Consider the following 16,661-nt stretch of genomic DNA (forward strand, 5'->3'; position numbering starts at 1 on the left):
CTGTTTTTCTGAGCTTTTCAACAACAAATTTCGATCCATTCCAACACACTACATCATTATGATATAAGTTGCACGATAATTAATTTACACATATATTTTATAAAGTATAAAATTACTTAATAACAAATTGATTATAATAACATTAGAAACTTAGAATCTAAATTTTTTATCAGTAAACATCTACAAACTATGTGCACACAAGCAATTTTTTGCCATTTTTCAAAAATCGCGTTATAAATGAGCATCAGTCTATTATCAACAAACAGCGGACTAAAAAAATTGCGCTTGTTTCTGTATAAGTTTCTGATAAAAATTGGAAGATGAAAGAAATAGAATATATCCATAAATATAATCTAAATTTATTTCACAACGATAAATATAGATCTATATAAAAGACAAAGATTCAGCGTGGAATTTAATTTCAATTGAGCGTTTCACATGCTGATCTTGTATCTTTATCAACTACTTTATAAGATTTATTTATATATAATTTTGGACACATTTTTAAGGATCAAAAATACAATTTCTTTATACAATCATTGTCAAAAATGCTTTTTAAATTCTATTTACAAATGTTACTAATAAGTACAGTTTTGCATGTACTCTTAATATAACACCTAATAATATTAAAAATATTTTTTGAGCTTTTTATTTACAAGTGCCCAAGTCAAAAATCAGAAATTTATCGTCTTCCACTTGCACTGTGATTAATCACTGGAATCGTTATATATTTTTCCAAACCGTGAAGTTCTTCTTATATTATTTCCTATGATGCACATTTACACGATTTCAGGTAAAAAAAGTTGATATTACATCAATTAAGATAGCAGCAAATGCGCACACACGTAGGCACACACAAACAAAAACACTTCGATGACTTGGTGAAAAAAGACGGAATATTGGCCAGGTATCGAAGCGTTCCATACAGACAGATATATATTTTATTATTGAATCTCAACTAATTTATTTTAATGCTAAATCCTATATTTAACTATTTCCTACATCTCACGAACAGGCCATCCAGTTAGTCTGGGTACACGTGCAGTAAGGGATTACTGGCGCGTAGTAGTAACCATTTGCGTATAGTAAAGCAGGTTGACCAGGTTGCTGTTGACTGAATATCCTTTGTTGTTCCTGGAACACGACATGGCAAGCTAAGGTTTCGATCAGGGATAAAGTTTGTCTACGTTCGTGTCCCATTAGACAAACAGTCGACTCTTCTACTACGCTGTGCAACAGCATCAGGTACGGGTATTTCAAAGCTTCTTCTTCAGGTCCAATGAAATGATTCAACAAATATCCTTCCAGTTTCAACCTTTGTTGACCTATGTCCGGAAAATCGATGAAGAACCGCGAGCACATATACCGCTCCAAACTTTTGATTTGTTCCCGGTGTACCGGTTGGTATCCACGTACTAGAAGATTGCAGTATTTTAGAAGACCTCCACCGCGTATTTCTTCAGGTTGCCGTGTTGCTATAAGTTTTTTGTGTAGGTGGTATAAAGCTTCTTGGAAATCTCCGTACACACTTTCGCCAACAACGGTTGGGTAAAAGTTTTCGCCCATTGGTAAATCACTGCACTCGTAGAACAAGAATAAGGAGTCCAAAGCTATTTGGAAAGAATCCACGGAGAACTCAAACTGCCTCCTCATGGTGTCGACGAATTTGAGTTCGACATTCCTGTGTCCCCTGGAGTTTCCTAAAGAGATCAAAGACCAACGGTCTCCGTCGTTATTAACCTTGACCATCTTGGCTACGTAAGCTTCTTTCAAGGAACACGACGTTATCCTTTTACGACTGACACCTTCGGGTAACAAATCAAGCAAAGATCCAAGCACAGCACTCTTAACTCTATCATAGTGTCTTCCACTGGAAAACTCCACAGCAAAAATGAGATCTAAGTCGTTGTAAGGTTGGGATTCGGTAGCCAAGACGTGTGTGGCAGCTCCTCCGTTCAGTCTGATATCCCTGACTGGCATGTCGGCTTCCAATTTGGCTCGTACCACCGACACCAGATCCCTTAGTCTGACTTCTAGAGTTGGAAAATTGCCCCTCCCGTGTATGCTCACGATGGAGTCCATGACGTCGCTCAGGCGGCGCACCTGCTCGTAGCTGAGCACCGCCGCCCTTTGGGATGGCGACGGCGAGTGCGACACCGAGGAGCTGATCGATGGTGACGGTGATGTCAGCGATGGTGACGAACAGAGCGGCGTGTCAGACATCGCGTCAGATGACTGCATGTCGTCCGAGTCCGAGCACTGGAAAGGAGAAGATAGATTTCAGTAAAGACGGAAGGAAGAAAAAATATAGTAGATAGAAAAGAATCTGGAGAGATTCTTTTCAGAAGAAGGATAAAGATTTATTCAAGCATTAAAATCAGGGCGAAGGTTACTTTAACTCATAATGGGCTGTAACTTCGCTAAATTGTTTAAAATACAATTATAAGAGAAATGTCAAAAGTCCTCATCGATCTGATGCGAGCTAAAAAATGGCACAAGGTCAAAGGTAAAAAAAATTACCCTTTTGCATTTTTTAGCCAAATGGTCAGTTTTATCGCAAAATTACCCGAGACAATATTGTGGAGTGTAAAATTATCTATAAAAAATGCATTAATACTTTCACGCTCAGAGCAACTGTTTTAACGATATATCACTTTGAAAAGCTAGATCATCTTCTTCAAGCAAAACGATACGAAAAACTTGTAGAAATTTTGAAAATTATGACACCCATGAATAAATTTAGTTGTTTTTTTATAATTACCGCTTTTATTTGTACCAACTCAAAGTAACAAATATTATTTTCCAATAGTTCTTTAACAAACAAAATCACAACAGACCCATGAAATAGGCCTACTGGAAAAACAACGTGGAAAACGAGCTAAGCACTCTACCTCGTAGGCGTTTAAACGTACTTTTCAAAGTGATATCTTTAAAACGGTAGCTGTGAGCAAAAAAAGTAATAATGCATTTTTTGTAGATCCACAGTATTGTTTCAGGTAATTTTGCGATAAAACTAAAAATTTAGCTAAAAATTATCATTTTTTTGCTCTTTGACATTGTGCCATTTTTTTTAGCTCCCATCGGATCGATAAGAACTTTTGAGATTACTTTTATAATTGTATTTCAAATTACTTTGCCAAGTTACAGCCCATTATGAGTTATAGTAAACTTAAATGCGTAAATCGACCGGGCTATTATTGTACAAATAAATACTGCTTCAGAAAAAAAATTATTAAGTGAAATATCAACAAAATGAAAAGAATGGTATTATATTTAAGCAAGATTTTTATAATTAAAATCTATATATAAAACTTCCAAAAAATAAGTTACAAGTAACTAGATGCAGGTTTAGTGACAATACTATGGGTGCCAATTTTCGGATAAAATAGGTATGTTATGGTGATTCTATTTTGATAGATGTAGGTATGTTACATGTCTATAATTGTATGGATTTGTAGTAACTGCTATCAGGGTGTTTTACACATAAAATTCAACCTCCAGTAAAAATTTATCTTGAGTACAACTTTCTGATGTGTGAAACGCCTAATAGAATAGCAAATACTTAGCTGGGGCCATTCTGCCGTAACAGAGCTCATAAAATAGCGTTGTCATGGCAATGCTTGTTCTTGGTATTGAAAATTATAAAAATGTCTATCTATTTGCCGTGCGATAAGGCGTATTTTACATATAAATAAGCAAATAATAATCTTATGATAAATGCACCAAATAGAATTCTGTTATGATAACATTATTCCTTGCTTGTTTATATGTAAAATATGCCTGATCGCACGGCAAAGAGATAAACATTTTCATAATTTTCATTACTAAGTAACAAGCTTAAGAGAGCGTTGCCTATTTTATGAGCTCTACTATGGCAGAATTGCCCCAAGCGATTACATATAAAGATAGACCCGTAACATAGAATTACCATAACAACCACATTTGATCCAAGAATTGGCTTCTATATGAAAAATTTTAAGACTACATCATAAACAACCATGAATATATTAAGAAATTGACTAACTACAAATGATCTACTTTTGATTTTCAAATTAAAATTTGACTTTATCATTGAGGCAGGCTTAGATAGGTTATAAACATGCTTGAAATAAAATGAAGGTGAATAGTAAGGATTAGTAGAAAATAAAATAGCATTCAAGACTAAATTAATAGTGTAAGTCAAGTGCAGATGAAAATGAATGATAGTGTATCAGTGCTCAGTGTCAAGTATGTGATTTTATACACATTTTTTAAAATTTTGTCAAATGTTTATTGATATGAATGTATTTATAATGCTCACATGCAACAGAGATGACTAATTAGATTTTACTCTAAACTATTCTATATTTGTTCTGTATTTCCATTTTCCATTTTCCAATTTTATCTTGATTTTGAGGCTTTGAGTTTTTTTGACTAAATTGCTTATTCCACTCAAAATAATTATTTTGTGTGTGTGTATGTGTGTGCAAATGTCTTTTTACCCATAATAAAAACACTCTATTAGTATAAAATACTAAGACAAGTGTAGTGCATGTAGAACAAATGATGAAACTTTGATTGCAATAAAAAGAATCGTGTGAAAAAAATATTCTGCGTGAGATTTCAGAACGTTTAAACTGTAAAAACAGAATTTACTGTAATAAATAATAATTACTCACTAAGATCATAAACTTGATAAATCATTTAAATAAAATAATAAAATTATATAAGTGTTACTTCTAGCTTTATTTATATTTCATCATTTGAAGATCTAATATTTCTGGTTTATCATATCTTTACAGATTTCATAAAAATCTGCCTTTCTTCTAAAAATATAAATAAGCAAAATGATATAAATAAATATCATTAAATAGAACTTCGTGTAATACACAAACACTGTAAAGCTCAATGCCATGAAGGTTGTCACCTTCATGGTCAATACAATAAAACGAAAATACGTTCGAACACACTAATAAAGGGTGTTTACTTTGGCCCAAAAATTGATTAGAAACCGTTTACAGATTATCATATTTTAACCGTTACATACGAGATGAATGCTATAGCATCCACGTCAAGTATTACGCTTCTATTTAACGCAATTTGCTTACCCAAGTTAAGTAGATAGAAAAATTAGAAAAGATAAAGTGAAACGAAAATACATAAAAATCTTGTAAAGTTAGTCATTACCTTGACAGGTGCAATAATAACAAAAACGTAAAGTTATATAAAAAAATTCAAAATAATTGACTTTAAAATTTAAAAGCTATTCATATTCTTCTGCATCACAATAAAAATAAATGCTGTAGCATTAACGTCCACGAAGATGTTAATATTTCTTGAAACAATTTAGGTTTTTTCACATATATTTTAGCAGACATGTTTTGAGACATTTTTTAGCCAAGTATTGAAAAATCAGAACAATGAATTTATTTCAGTCCTATCCAAGATAAATCTAAAAATATCATTTAATAAACGACTTTTGTATCTATAATTAACCAGTTTGAAAATAAATCGTCATCCAAATTCTCAATCGTTGGCTTTGTGATGGAATCCGACTATTAATAGTTCCGTATCTGTCTGTCCTAGGTGTTTGACCACTTTGTAAATTATATATATATATATATATATATATATATATATATATATATATATATGTATTGATTTCAGTGTCTGTGACCCAACTAACTTCTTCACTTGAGTCGCATTCTGTGTCAAATCCGAACCAACTTTTGCTTTTGTTCGACTTTTTCTTTCCGTAGAAAATGCGCGTTCTCGTCTCGTCATCCTGAACGTATGTAGGTACCAGTAATAAAAGAGCTGGTGTAATGGGCATATTTTAATTTATTTATAAAATTGTTAGAATTATTTGTCTTAAAATACATCACAAGTACATGTACTATGAGTAGTGTTTGCCAGTAGTCTTCTTTTTAATGTGCGACAATAATAAAAAATGTGTTATTTTTGATCATAGGATTTTTCACATTTTTTTTTATCGTAAGTATTTCACCATTACACATTATGCCTACATACTTGCCAACATACTTAGTACATTAGTTTTAAAGGAGGATCAATCAAAGTCTACCAAATTTGAAATTTTTAAGTTCATACTTCAACAAATAGTGCTAGAAACTTGGGGCAGTTGTGTCATAATTCTTGACTGTTGTCTTAGAAATGTCTTTAACAATTGCGGATCCAGATTATAATTGAACAAAATTAATAAAAAATTAAACAATAACCATTAATGATCATAATTTTACCAAAGACACTAAAAACATCAAAAATGTTCACACAAAATATTTTTTTTAATTTTATTACTCTGTTCGTCTTTTTATCGATGTTTCTAAAAACAATGTTTCTTTTGGAGTATTCTTCCAACGAATTCAACAATTCTTTCGTCTTCAGATAAAATGTTACGACAAAAACCTCCAATTGTAACAAAATCTAATAAATTTTAGTGGAATTGTTTGTATCCCTATACATTATATTTGAGTAAGATTAACGAAAAAATGTACTAATGAAATAATAAATTGTTTAGTGTTGAACAAATTTTACTGCAACTTTTGTAATAAGCCAGAAACACCAAAACTACTTCAGAAAGTAGCTTCTAGTATTTTTTTTTAAATCTAATATCTAAATCATCAGTAATAACTAAAATCATCTAATCAAATATGTTATCTGAAAGTTATTGATATCTAGTTGAAGTCAATGTAGAAATGAGTTATCAGAATTTGGATTGATTACGTAACTCTTTAGTGAGAATTTTTTGGCTTTGAGTATCATCAGCTCTGCATTTAAAAGATTATACAGTCGTATAAGGTTCGTCCAAAGCGATTTCGAATTCATTAGTATTCTACATGAAGTGACCATCTTTCTTCTTTTGCGATAGCGGAAGCGCATTATTGAACAAGAAAAGCTGACAGCATTCTACGACAATTTCCTCATAATAGAAAAATAAAGAATAGAAAAAATTCTTTGTCAAATTTATAATACTTCTTAAAATAAATTTTTCTTAACACAAAATGCGATGATTTATCAGCAATTAGAACTTGGCACGTGAAAATTGTTTTAGGTAGGTCCTAGAATGAGCAGAAGTAATGGGAAAGGTTTTATATATATATATATATATATATATATATATATAAGATACAGCAAAATGTCAAATAATTATTATGTAAATGGAAAGACAACCCACGCGCGATGCCCAACAACAGAAATGATTAGTTTTTGCATTCTAGTCGGAAAATGTGAAGGCTGTTACGAAGAAATTGCTAAATTAAATTAAAGGACCAGCAAAATGTTAATTAAATCTATTTATCATCAAAAATCAATCAATAAAAAATAACCTTAATTAAAAATGTTATGGATTAATATAGATCAATATTCGCGACAATAGCCAATTGCATGTATAGAGATATAATATTATATTTCTGATAATGTTTTGTGAGTAAACAATTTTGAATGATTTATTGATTATCGATTCGAAAACAAATTGACATCCTACTTTTGCGATTAAAATGATTTATGGAAAGGAAATTGATTAATATGCTTTTAGAAGGAACTCTATAATATACAATTCTACCAATTCAATGTATTGGTAGAACATTGAATAAAAATGGCAACGTGCCTTAATAATTTTAATAATAATTCTGGCTAAAATTCTAAAGCTAACTTATATATTCGACAAAAATAATTTTAAATGACGGTGTGCAAAAAATGCATTTACAGAAAATTTAGTAATTTTGAAAATTTTCAAAAAAAAAAAAACTACTTTTCAAAAAAATTCAAAGATTAAAAAAATTCAAATTTTCGAAATTTTTCAGTTAAAAACAAAAACTAAATTTTAAAAAATTTAAAGAAAAAAAAATTCTTAGAAATAATTGAGAATATTTCGAAATTTAAAAAAAAATCGAATATTTTCAAAAAAAAAAAAAAATTCTCAAACTACTTAGAAAAAACGTTTTTTTTTTGAAATTCTAAAACTACTAAAAAAAATTCATTTTTTTCTAAATTATCGAAAAAATCAAATAAAAAAAATGACTTTTGTAAATGTACACATAAGTTGCTGCTCAGCAGTTCAAGAAGTTCCAGCAATTTGCCTTAAGGCACGATGCCATGCGCCCCACTAGTTTAATTCTAATTCTAGCTGTAATCCTGAAACTTACTTATGTAATTGAAATAAATAATTTTAACTTTTGCAATTTAGTTTATATAATTTTTAGAAATATGAGATAAGGTCCTTCATTTTAACTACTTTTGATGAAGTTAATCCAATTGCCATATTGTAAGTTATCGAAATCGCAAAGAATCTAAAATAGAATTTTATATACATTTTTACGTTTTAAAGCCTTCTGAACATTTTATCATACACTAAAAAAAATGATATAAGTGTGTGTGTGTATGTAGTATGTACGTTAGTATGTATGTGCGGATACAAATTTTCGTCGACGATTTCGAAAACACGGATCAACCGATTTGATTAATTCAAAAAACATTCGATTCCTATTGACAAGGAGACGTGCTGATTAGTTTTTGGCCAAGGCAAGGCAGGACTATAAGTTTCGAAGGTACGGGGCAAAAAGTGCCAAAAATGGTAAATTAACTTTTGAGAGAACGGAATCTTATTAAATAATGCATCTAATAAAATAATAATTTGGTGTTGAACAAATTTTCCTGCAACTTTTCTGATTTTATAGTTAGGGCAGAAACACAAAAACTACTTCAGAAACTAAGTTATAGAATTTTTTTAGCACACTGTCTAATATTATATAATTACTCAATCATAATAATTAGAATCATCTAATAAGTTCTCTTGATATCTAAAAGTTGTTGATATCTATTTAAAGTCAAAGAAATTAACTCCCAGAATTTTGATTGATTTGAATAATTTTATTTGTATTGGCGAAATGAAAAACTGATTAAATTTTTGAGAAGGCAGGTCTAGCAATTTTGGAGATGCAATAAAAAAGTAAAAAAATGCCATTTGGTCAAAAATGTTCATTAGACATATGCACATCAAACTATCAAATATTTTATAGAGTACTGCTTTACATAATACTGATTGATATCAAGCTGGTCGCGATTAGGCTCAAATTCTAGGCTGCTTTGTGCTAGCCCACGTTCTTAACTCTTACACCGCAAGAGACTCAATAAGTAATAATTTCAACAAATTTTCCTCCAATTCTTCCACAAGACCTCTCATTACGATCAGCCCTTTGCCATTAATAAAACGCCTCATTCGGATCGATTTTCTCCTCCTTATTTCTGTGATATCGTCAGAAACGTCAAAGAAACATGTTCGTTTAAGCCGCCTCCGTCGTGTTTTCGCTCAATAAAACATTGGATAAAATTCTACAGAAGAAAATATCAAGAACATCATGATGATCGATTGGGAAGTTGACAAATACATGTTGTCGTATCAGTCAAGGAGAATGCCCTACGAATTGGATGGAATCAGGTTTTTATCAGATTACATGGGTAAGATAAAAAAGTACACGACCTGAGGATAGAGGACAAAAATATTTGTCAATTAGTGGTGCACGGTATCCGGCTTTAAGGTAAATTGCTAGAACTTCCCGTACCGTAATTAAGCATTCGAAGAATAAAAATAATCAGTCAACAAAAATGTCTATGAATAATAATTATAAAAACTAGAATTTTCATTATTTGTTCCTTGTAGACAAAATGTGAAAACTTATTAGATTAGACGACGTTGTTTCTATATGTTTGAATGAAATATATATAAACAAAATCTAATTAAGCGGACTTATTGTTAGAAGGAACATATTTTAAATCAAATGCATTAATTTTTCGTTCGCGAAATATATGCACTGAGTTAAAAAATTTAAATAATTTATGTAGTATCAACTATACAAACATAAAAAGTATTTAAAAAAATTAAGAAAAAGAAATGCAAACGTGGAATTCGAAGATCATCAGTTTTGACTTTTTTTATCTACTTAAAATTGCTTATGTCTAGGATCTAATCAGAGTTTCTGCACTTTTTGCTCTGTATCTTTAAATCGACTGGATCTGCCTATACCAAAAACTAATCACTACGTCTCCACATCAATACGAATCAAATGTTTTTTGAATCATCCAAATCGGCCGATTTGTTCTCTCGGAACCTGCCATTTTTTGCACTTTTTGCTCTGCATCTTCGAAACGGCTACATCTGCCTATATCAATACGAATCAAATGTTTTTTGAATTATTTAAATCGGTTGATCAGTGTTCCCTAAATCGTCGACGAAATTTGTATCCGCACACACACACACACACACCATATGCTATATGTCATAATATTCAGAAACCTTTGAAACGTAAAGATATATACAAATTTTCATTTTCTATTTTTTTGCGACTATTATAACTTACCCTACGGGAAGTTAACAAGAACCTAAAAGTTCAATTATTTTCTATAATTAACAGTTCATGGGAATTATTTTATTGCACAAAAACTATCTGAACGTTTCATTGTTTACTTATGCAAATGAATGAGTACAAGTGGAATTTTTGCGTAGGATTTGACTGTCTGCGTAGGTTTACAATATTGCTTCTGTAAATTGGTTTTCACATCTTTTGTTTTCCTTTTATGCAATATATTATCTATATTTACGACCAGCTGGAGAAAAACAGTTTCTCAACAAAAGACACAACTTAAATGCGTTTGAAGAAATCGTGCTAAATAGTTAGAATTCATCAGAACTAGAATCCTTTCATTTATTCTATCAAAAATCTATTTCTCATTCCAATATAAAAAGTGAAAAATTTTCTATCCAATGTTATTCACAATCCTTTCCACAAGGACGTTTGATATTAGTATAAAGTGGCATGACTTGTTTAGTCAAACAGGTAATTAAATATTCGTAATTAAAAATGAACTTTACGGTGCCAGGTTATGATATCATAAAAACTATTGCGTCACCGAAAGTATAAAAACATTGATTTTACAATATTGGTACCCGCTTTCTAAATTGTTGAATATTTGCTTTTTATGGGTCATAAGAATAATTAGGATTTGAATTGTAGAGTTATAACACAAAACGTGAATGTAATTGAAATAGTTGAATGGTTTAAGTAGAAGTATTTGCAAACAATTTTGTAAAAATTATAATTTACAATATGGGACTCATATTGTACATCTACGCAACTAAGTAATATTTACGTAATACTGAATGCCAATATAGGGCTCATATTGAAAAATAATATTTAGCTCACATTTAAAACTAATATAGGGCCAATATTGGTACATAATATTTAATCCACATTCAAAAATATTTGCATAATTTTCTATATATTGCATATAGAGCATTTTTCTAACCTCCAAAAAATATTTGGCCACCTTACATGGATCATATAAATTTACCTCAACTTCAGAACTTCTGTTTTTTTTTCAAGTCGTGAATCAAGAATGCAAATACATGTTTACAAATTGTCAGAAGAACAGAACAGAGTATCAACAACCAAACAACAAAACAAGAAAAGTAACTTGTTGATGTTCGAGAAGATTCTCCGAGCGAAAACAATTAACGACAAACGAGCATTGTTCGATAATTGTAAATAATTATTGTTGAACGAACAATTCGAAACGTATAGCTATTTATAAGTTTAATTTTATCAGAATGAATCGATTGGAATCAATCGATATATTAATTGTTAAAATCAAATTGGGATTTTGTAAAGTTGAAAAAGATTTTTTCAAGCAAATTCAAATTTTCAGTAAAGTGATTTCAGTCAACTGATAACGATGTAGTAAGTTTCCAAAAACAATGACTAGTTGGTATTGGTATTTTGCCTTGAGGAAAGTTACATGAATTTGTAACCGATATGTATAAATAATCGACTTAATCAAAAAAAAAAAATCATTTATGAGGTATTAAAAGTATTCCGAGTGGATTTTATTGAATATAATTGAAAACAAACGAACACGTCAACTCGGAGTTTTTTCTAAAAACAAATTTTCAAAAATCAATTTTTATAATTGAACCAGTTTAATGGTTTAGCATATTCATTAATACCAAGTACTATATCGTTATACCAACTAAATCGTCTAATTGTAATTTTAACAAACGTCAAAAAAAAACTACTCATTTTCTCTAACTTTGATGAATTTTAAATTTTTTTTTCAGAATTGCTGGCTAAAACCTGGACGAAAATCTTTTCACTTTTCTGCGATTTACAGAGAAACGACTTGGCTGATCGTCGCGCTATCCCTCATCGAGATACATCGAATGGCTTTTAAATTTTTGAAATCGGCCCAGCCGTTTTTGAGAAAACGTCTATTTACGGCAAAAAATCTGTTCACACACACAGTAAATTACAAGAGATACATCAAATGGCTTTTATATTTTTGAAATCGGTTCAGGCGTTTTTGAGCAAACGTCGATGAAAGGTCTAATTTTGACCAATGCCAAAAAACGATATTAATTTTTGCAAAGTTTGACGAATTTTTAAAATTAAACGATTTATCGTAGGGCCTTAATATTTTAGTATGATCTATAAGACTATGGTATCTACCGCCAAAAAAAATCATAAAAATCGTCGAAAAAATAATTTTTTAACACTTTATTACAAGAAACTGTCCGGCCGATCTTTACCAAAAACTAATCAGCACGATTCCCAACCAATATCTTTCGAACAGTTTTTGAATTTCCAAAATCGATTCAGAATTGCTGGCTAAAATGTGGACGAAATTTTTTTCTTTTTCTGCAATTTACAAAGAAACGGCTTGGCTAATTGTCGCGCAAAATTGATAAACGCTAGCCTTCATCAACATCGAAAACCTTTTAAATTTTTAAACGTCTATTTACGGCAAAAAATCTGTTCACATACACACACAAACACACACATATTTTTCCAAATTTAGTCTCATTCGATTCAGAATGGGTTGAAACGTCAAGAAACAGAAAATTACCGAATCGGATTTTTTGATGAAAACTATTGGTAATTATATATCACGTATTATTTATCATATCGATCACATTCCGTTAGAAAATTCCTGAGAATATCTCCAAGGTTGATTTTCACTCTGTTCATACGTCTTGGAAAATTTTCATATTATCAGGAAATTAAGTGATAAAATTCTCAGATATGAGATTTTCTGTTTACCTATGAGCACAAGTTAACACATGTTGTGGCACGTAAATGCGACTCATAAAAGGCAATTCTGAAGTCGTAACTTTTGAGATTTTAGATAAAACGAAAGCGTCCAAATAACATTATTATGCAGCGATTATGTCACCTAGAAAAATATTCCATTAACTGCATTCTTACATGCGATTCGATAAAAAACAGAGGAAGAAATTTTGCTTGGTCATAAAAGTCTTAAACTGGAGGAGTATGTGAAACTTTTGGTCGATATCGGGTTAACATTTACCAAAAAATAATGGATATTTCTGAACTAAATGTAGTACTGTGCAGGGGATGTTATTTTGAGCAAGGTAAAAAAACCAACTGTCGATCAAGTTCAAAAAAAAAATTAAAAAATCAAGAAAAATTTAAGAAAAAACGAACTGTCGATCAAGTTCCTTAGCCCTTACAATTCACACTGATATTTATTTTATTTTCAGAATCATTTGGATAGTACAATAATATTTGCAGAAGAATAGCATTTTTGCAATTCTTTTCCATTTAGTTTTTATATAAATTTGTCAGCCAAACATTTCGGAATGATTTATGCAAAATCGTAAAAAACGCAGTGGCCATAAATGCAAATAATGAAACCATGGCACGTGCACATAATATCAAGTATAAAAAATAAATGCGATGAAAATGGAAAGATACGATCTACATGTGTACAAAGTAAGTTTAAGTTTAAATATTACGTTCCTACACTTTTTCTTATAGTATAGTATATACATAGAAGGAAATAGAATTCTAATTTGTATCGGTTGCAAAAAGCTACAGAAGAAAGGCGTCATTTTCCAATAAATATACAAATTTTGATATCGATACTTATTTTTCGAAAAATATATACAAATTATTTAGAATTTAATTACTAATACTTACATTGATTTCTGAAACCCCAAAATGTTAATTCTGAGAATTTGTTAATTCTTACAGAAATTTGTTTAAGAATATAACTGGCTAAATGAACTACAGAACTAAAGCTTAATTGAAATACCAAAGGACCACTATATGACGAATATTTAATTTAATTCTGCCAATTTCCCAACTGGTTAAAATTAATAACTAAATTAAAGTATATTATGTTTTCATTTTTTTATTTGGTTAAAAAAATTATTCTATGCATGTAATTAATTATTATTTTACTAAAATCATAAAAATATGAATCCATTCACGAAAAACTAATATTTTCACAAACAAGATTTATTACAATAATCAGGTACGTTTTACTGATAAAAGATAACAAAATTTGACGTCACATATTCCAGTGGTTTATATTTTATTTTCATAATGAAACGCAATGATAAAATCTTGGGAAAATGCATATAAATTATAGTAAAAATTCAAATGAATCCTATTAAGAACATATTTAATAAAATTTAATCATTATTATAATCATATTTAATTGTAAGTTAATAGATAGTTAAACTATGTAGATTAATGCATTATTTTCAATATTTGGAACCTTTTTTGAAAAATTGAAGATAAATTTTAGATGCTCGGTTAATTTGGAATAAGTGGGTACCAAAAAAGTGTTTTTGATACTCAGAATATATTTTATATTACACATCCAAAAATTCAACATCGTATCGAACACCAATGGGTGACCTTTCGACCTTTTTTCCTTTAATGAACCATCAAAATTACTGAATGTTGCGTAAAAAACGATAGATTGTAATTCACAAATGTGAATAAAAAAAAAGCCGAAATTTCTCTATACCAATATTAAACCCTAATATAACCTGATGGTTTGTCCATTTTATTCAAAAATATTATTTTATATATAATATTTTTAAATAAATATTTAATTAATTCAATAAAAATTCATACACATGATAATTTCATTATTTTTAGTAAAACATACACATTTCTAATTAAATTTTATGCACTGAAAAGTTAATTCGAGAACACGATTTTACGCAAGCAAATATGCAAATTTTTTTACTGATAACTTAATTGTGTTTTTGTTCCATAATTTTGCTTTTTGTTTTATCATAAAATTAATAACCGATAAAATATTAGTTATGTAAATATTTATAGTAATATGTATGAAATAATAATAATTCATTAATAATATAAATTCATTAATAAAATTAAATCATATCAAAATTAAATTCCTTTTTTTTATTTTTTTTATTTTTGCTAATGTTAACAAACATAATTTAAATTTCATAATTATAAATTTGTATAATTCAGGAACTATTAGTAGTTGAGCATAATAGTCTCTTTAACATGATATAATTTTATATAATAATATTCCTATGTTGAATTTATTTTACAAGAAACCGTTAGAAATGCATTGCTTGCAATTATCCCAAAATTTCCAAAAATTTAATTAGTTAAGCATGATCGTTTCTTGACATGATGCAAATATATAATAATTTGAAAAAAAAAAACTAATTCTAAGAAATTAATTTTAGAAGTAAGCGTTAAAATTGCTTATCTTGTAATTAGCCCAAAATTTCCAAAAATTCAATGAGTCATAATCATCTTCTTGACATGATGCAAATATATAATAATTAGAAAAAACAAATTTTAAGAAAATCCGCACATACACACACAAATACATCAATTTTTTTAAAGAATGCTAAAATGTTCAGAAACCTTTGAAACGTGAAGATATCCAAAAATTTTCATTTTCCATTTTTTGCGATTTATATATGACACCCTACGGGTTGTTAATAAAAACATTTCTAATATTTAGCAAAATCACTGTCTATTATATTTTACATTACACTTACAAACTCGTAAATCGAAGAACTGCAACTGTCACTGCCCATATTTTTTGTGAATATTCCAACAAAATTTGCGCACAAAATTACCGAAACACCAAAAAATACGTTTATCATTCACCGTCACCACAAAACAACTGATTAAATTTTCCCAAACTGCGTACAAAATTAAATTTGGTCTTATCTCGGATACAGCTGAACATTTATTATTATCTTATGAAATATGAAAGATAATATTGTGAGGCGTCCGATTCTAATATAAGTTTACTTGTAAATGTGAAAGCATAAATTAAAAGATACCGTATTGCGCACGTACGAATATTCAATTACGTAGGAAAGAATAGTGTGTTAGACAGGTGGACAGGTGCACATTTTGTTCAAGTAAAAGTAAAAAAATTACGTTTAGTAGTTATATGTGGTTGACGAGTACAGACGTCATGCGCATGAACCAGTGAGTAGTGGCTATTTAAATTTACATATGATTTACCGGTTCACTTGTCAATCGATCTACCTGCCCATCTATCTACTATTATTCTCTTCTACCTTAATTCTATACTAGTCAACTTGTCTACCTGCCTACATGTCTAATTTTTTTTATACTGCTTGTTTACATGTCTGCTTAAGGCAGGTTTTAAACTTGCCTACCAGTCCATCTGTTTTCCTGTATATCTGTCCACCGATTTATTTGTCTACTACTCCTTTACCTGAATACCTGTCTAATTGTTTCGAAGTATACCCGTCTTAATGTTCAAGCAATTTATCTGTCGACTGTCACTTATTTTACTTTTTCAACTTTGTACCTGCCTTTATGTCCACCTGTTTACCT

General features: G+C 29.8%; 1 protein-coding gene across 1 annotated transcript; it reads right to left on the reverse strand.

Annotated features, from left to right (window-relative positions):
* Positions 1-586: 586 nt before the first annotated feature.
* LOC113384543 (terminal nucleotidyltransferase 5C-like) lies at positions 587-15,992 on the reverse strand. The gene is made up of 2 exons (XM_026622276.1): positions 15,845-15,992; positions 587-2,259 (listed from the first exon to the last, which is right to left on the reverse strand). Exons 1-2 carry the CDS (start codon positions 15,950-15,952, stop codon positions 1,006-1,008), a joined length of 1,362 nt encoding a protein of 453 aa, XP_026478061.1. The 5' UTR covers positions 15,953-15,992; the 3' UTR covers positions 587-1,005.
* Between the last annotated feature and the right edge of the window lie 669 nt (positions 15,993-16,661).

The sequence above is a fragment of the Ctenocephalides felis genome, unplaced genomic scaffold, assembly GCF_003426905.1.
Source record: "Ctenocephalides felis isolate EL2017-DRISC unplaced genomic scaffold, ASM342690v1 CF-g0.4_SCAFFOLD_03571, whole genome shotgun sequence".
Classification (NCBI taxonomy): Eukaryota; Metazoa; Arthropoda; class Insecta; order Siphonaptera; family Pulicidae; genus Ctenocephalides; species Ctenocephalides felis.

What these genes read in the sequence shown, in the direction of transcription:
- LOC113384543 (XM_026622276.1), bottom strand. Translation starts at nt 15,952, where the DNA reads ATGATAAACGTATTTTTTGGTGTTTCGGTAATTTTGTGCGCAAATTTT. An exon ending in GTTCTTCGATTTACGAGTTT is followed by an intron (nt 2,260 to 15,844) that starts GTAAGTGTAATG and finishes TCTCCTTTCCAG; the next exon opens with TGCTCGGACTCGGACGACAT.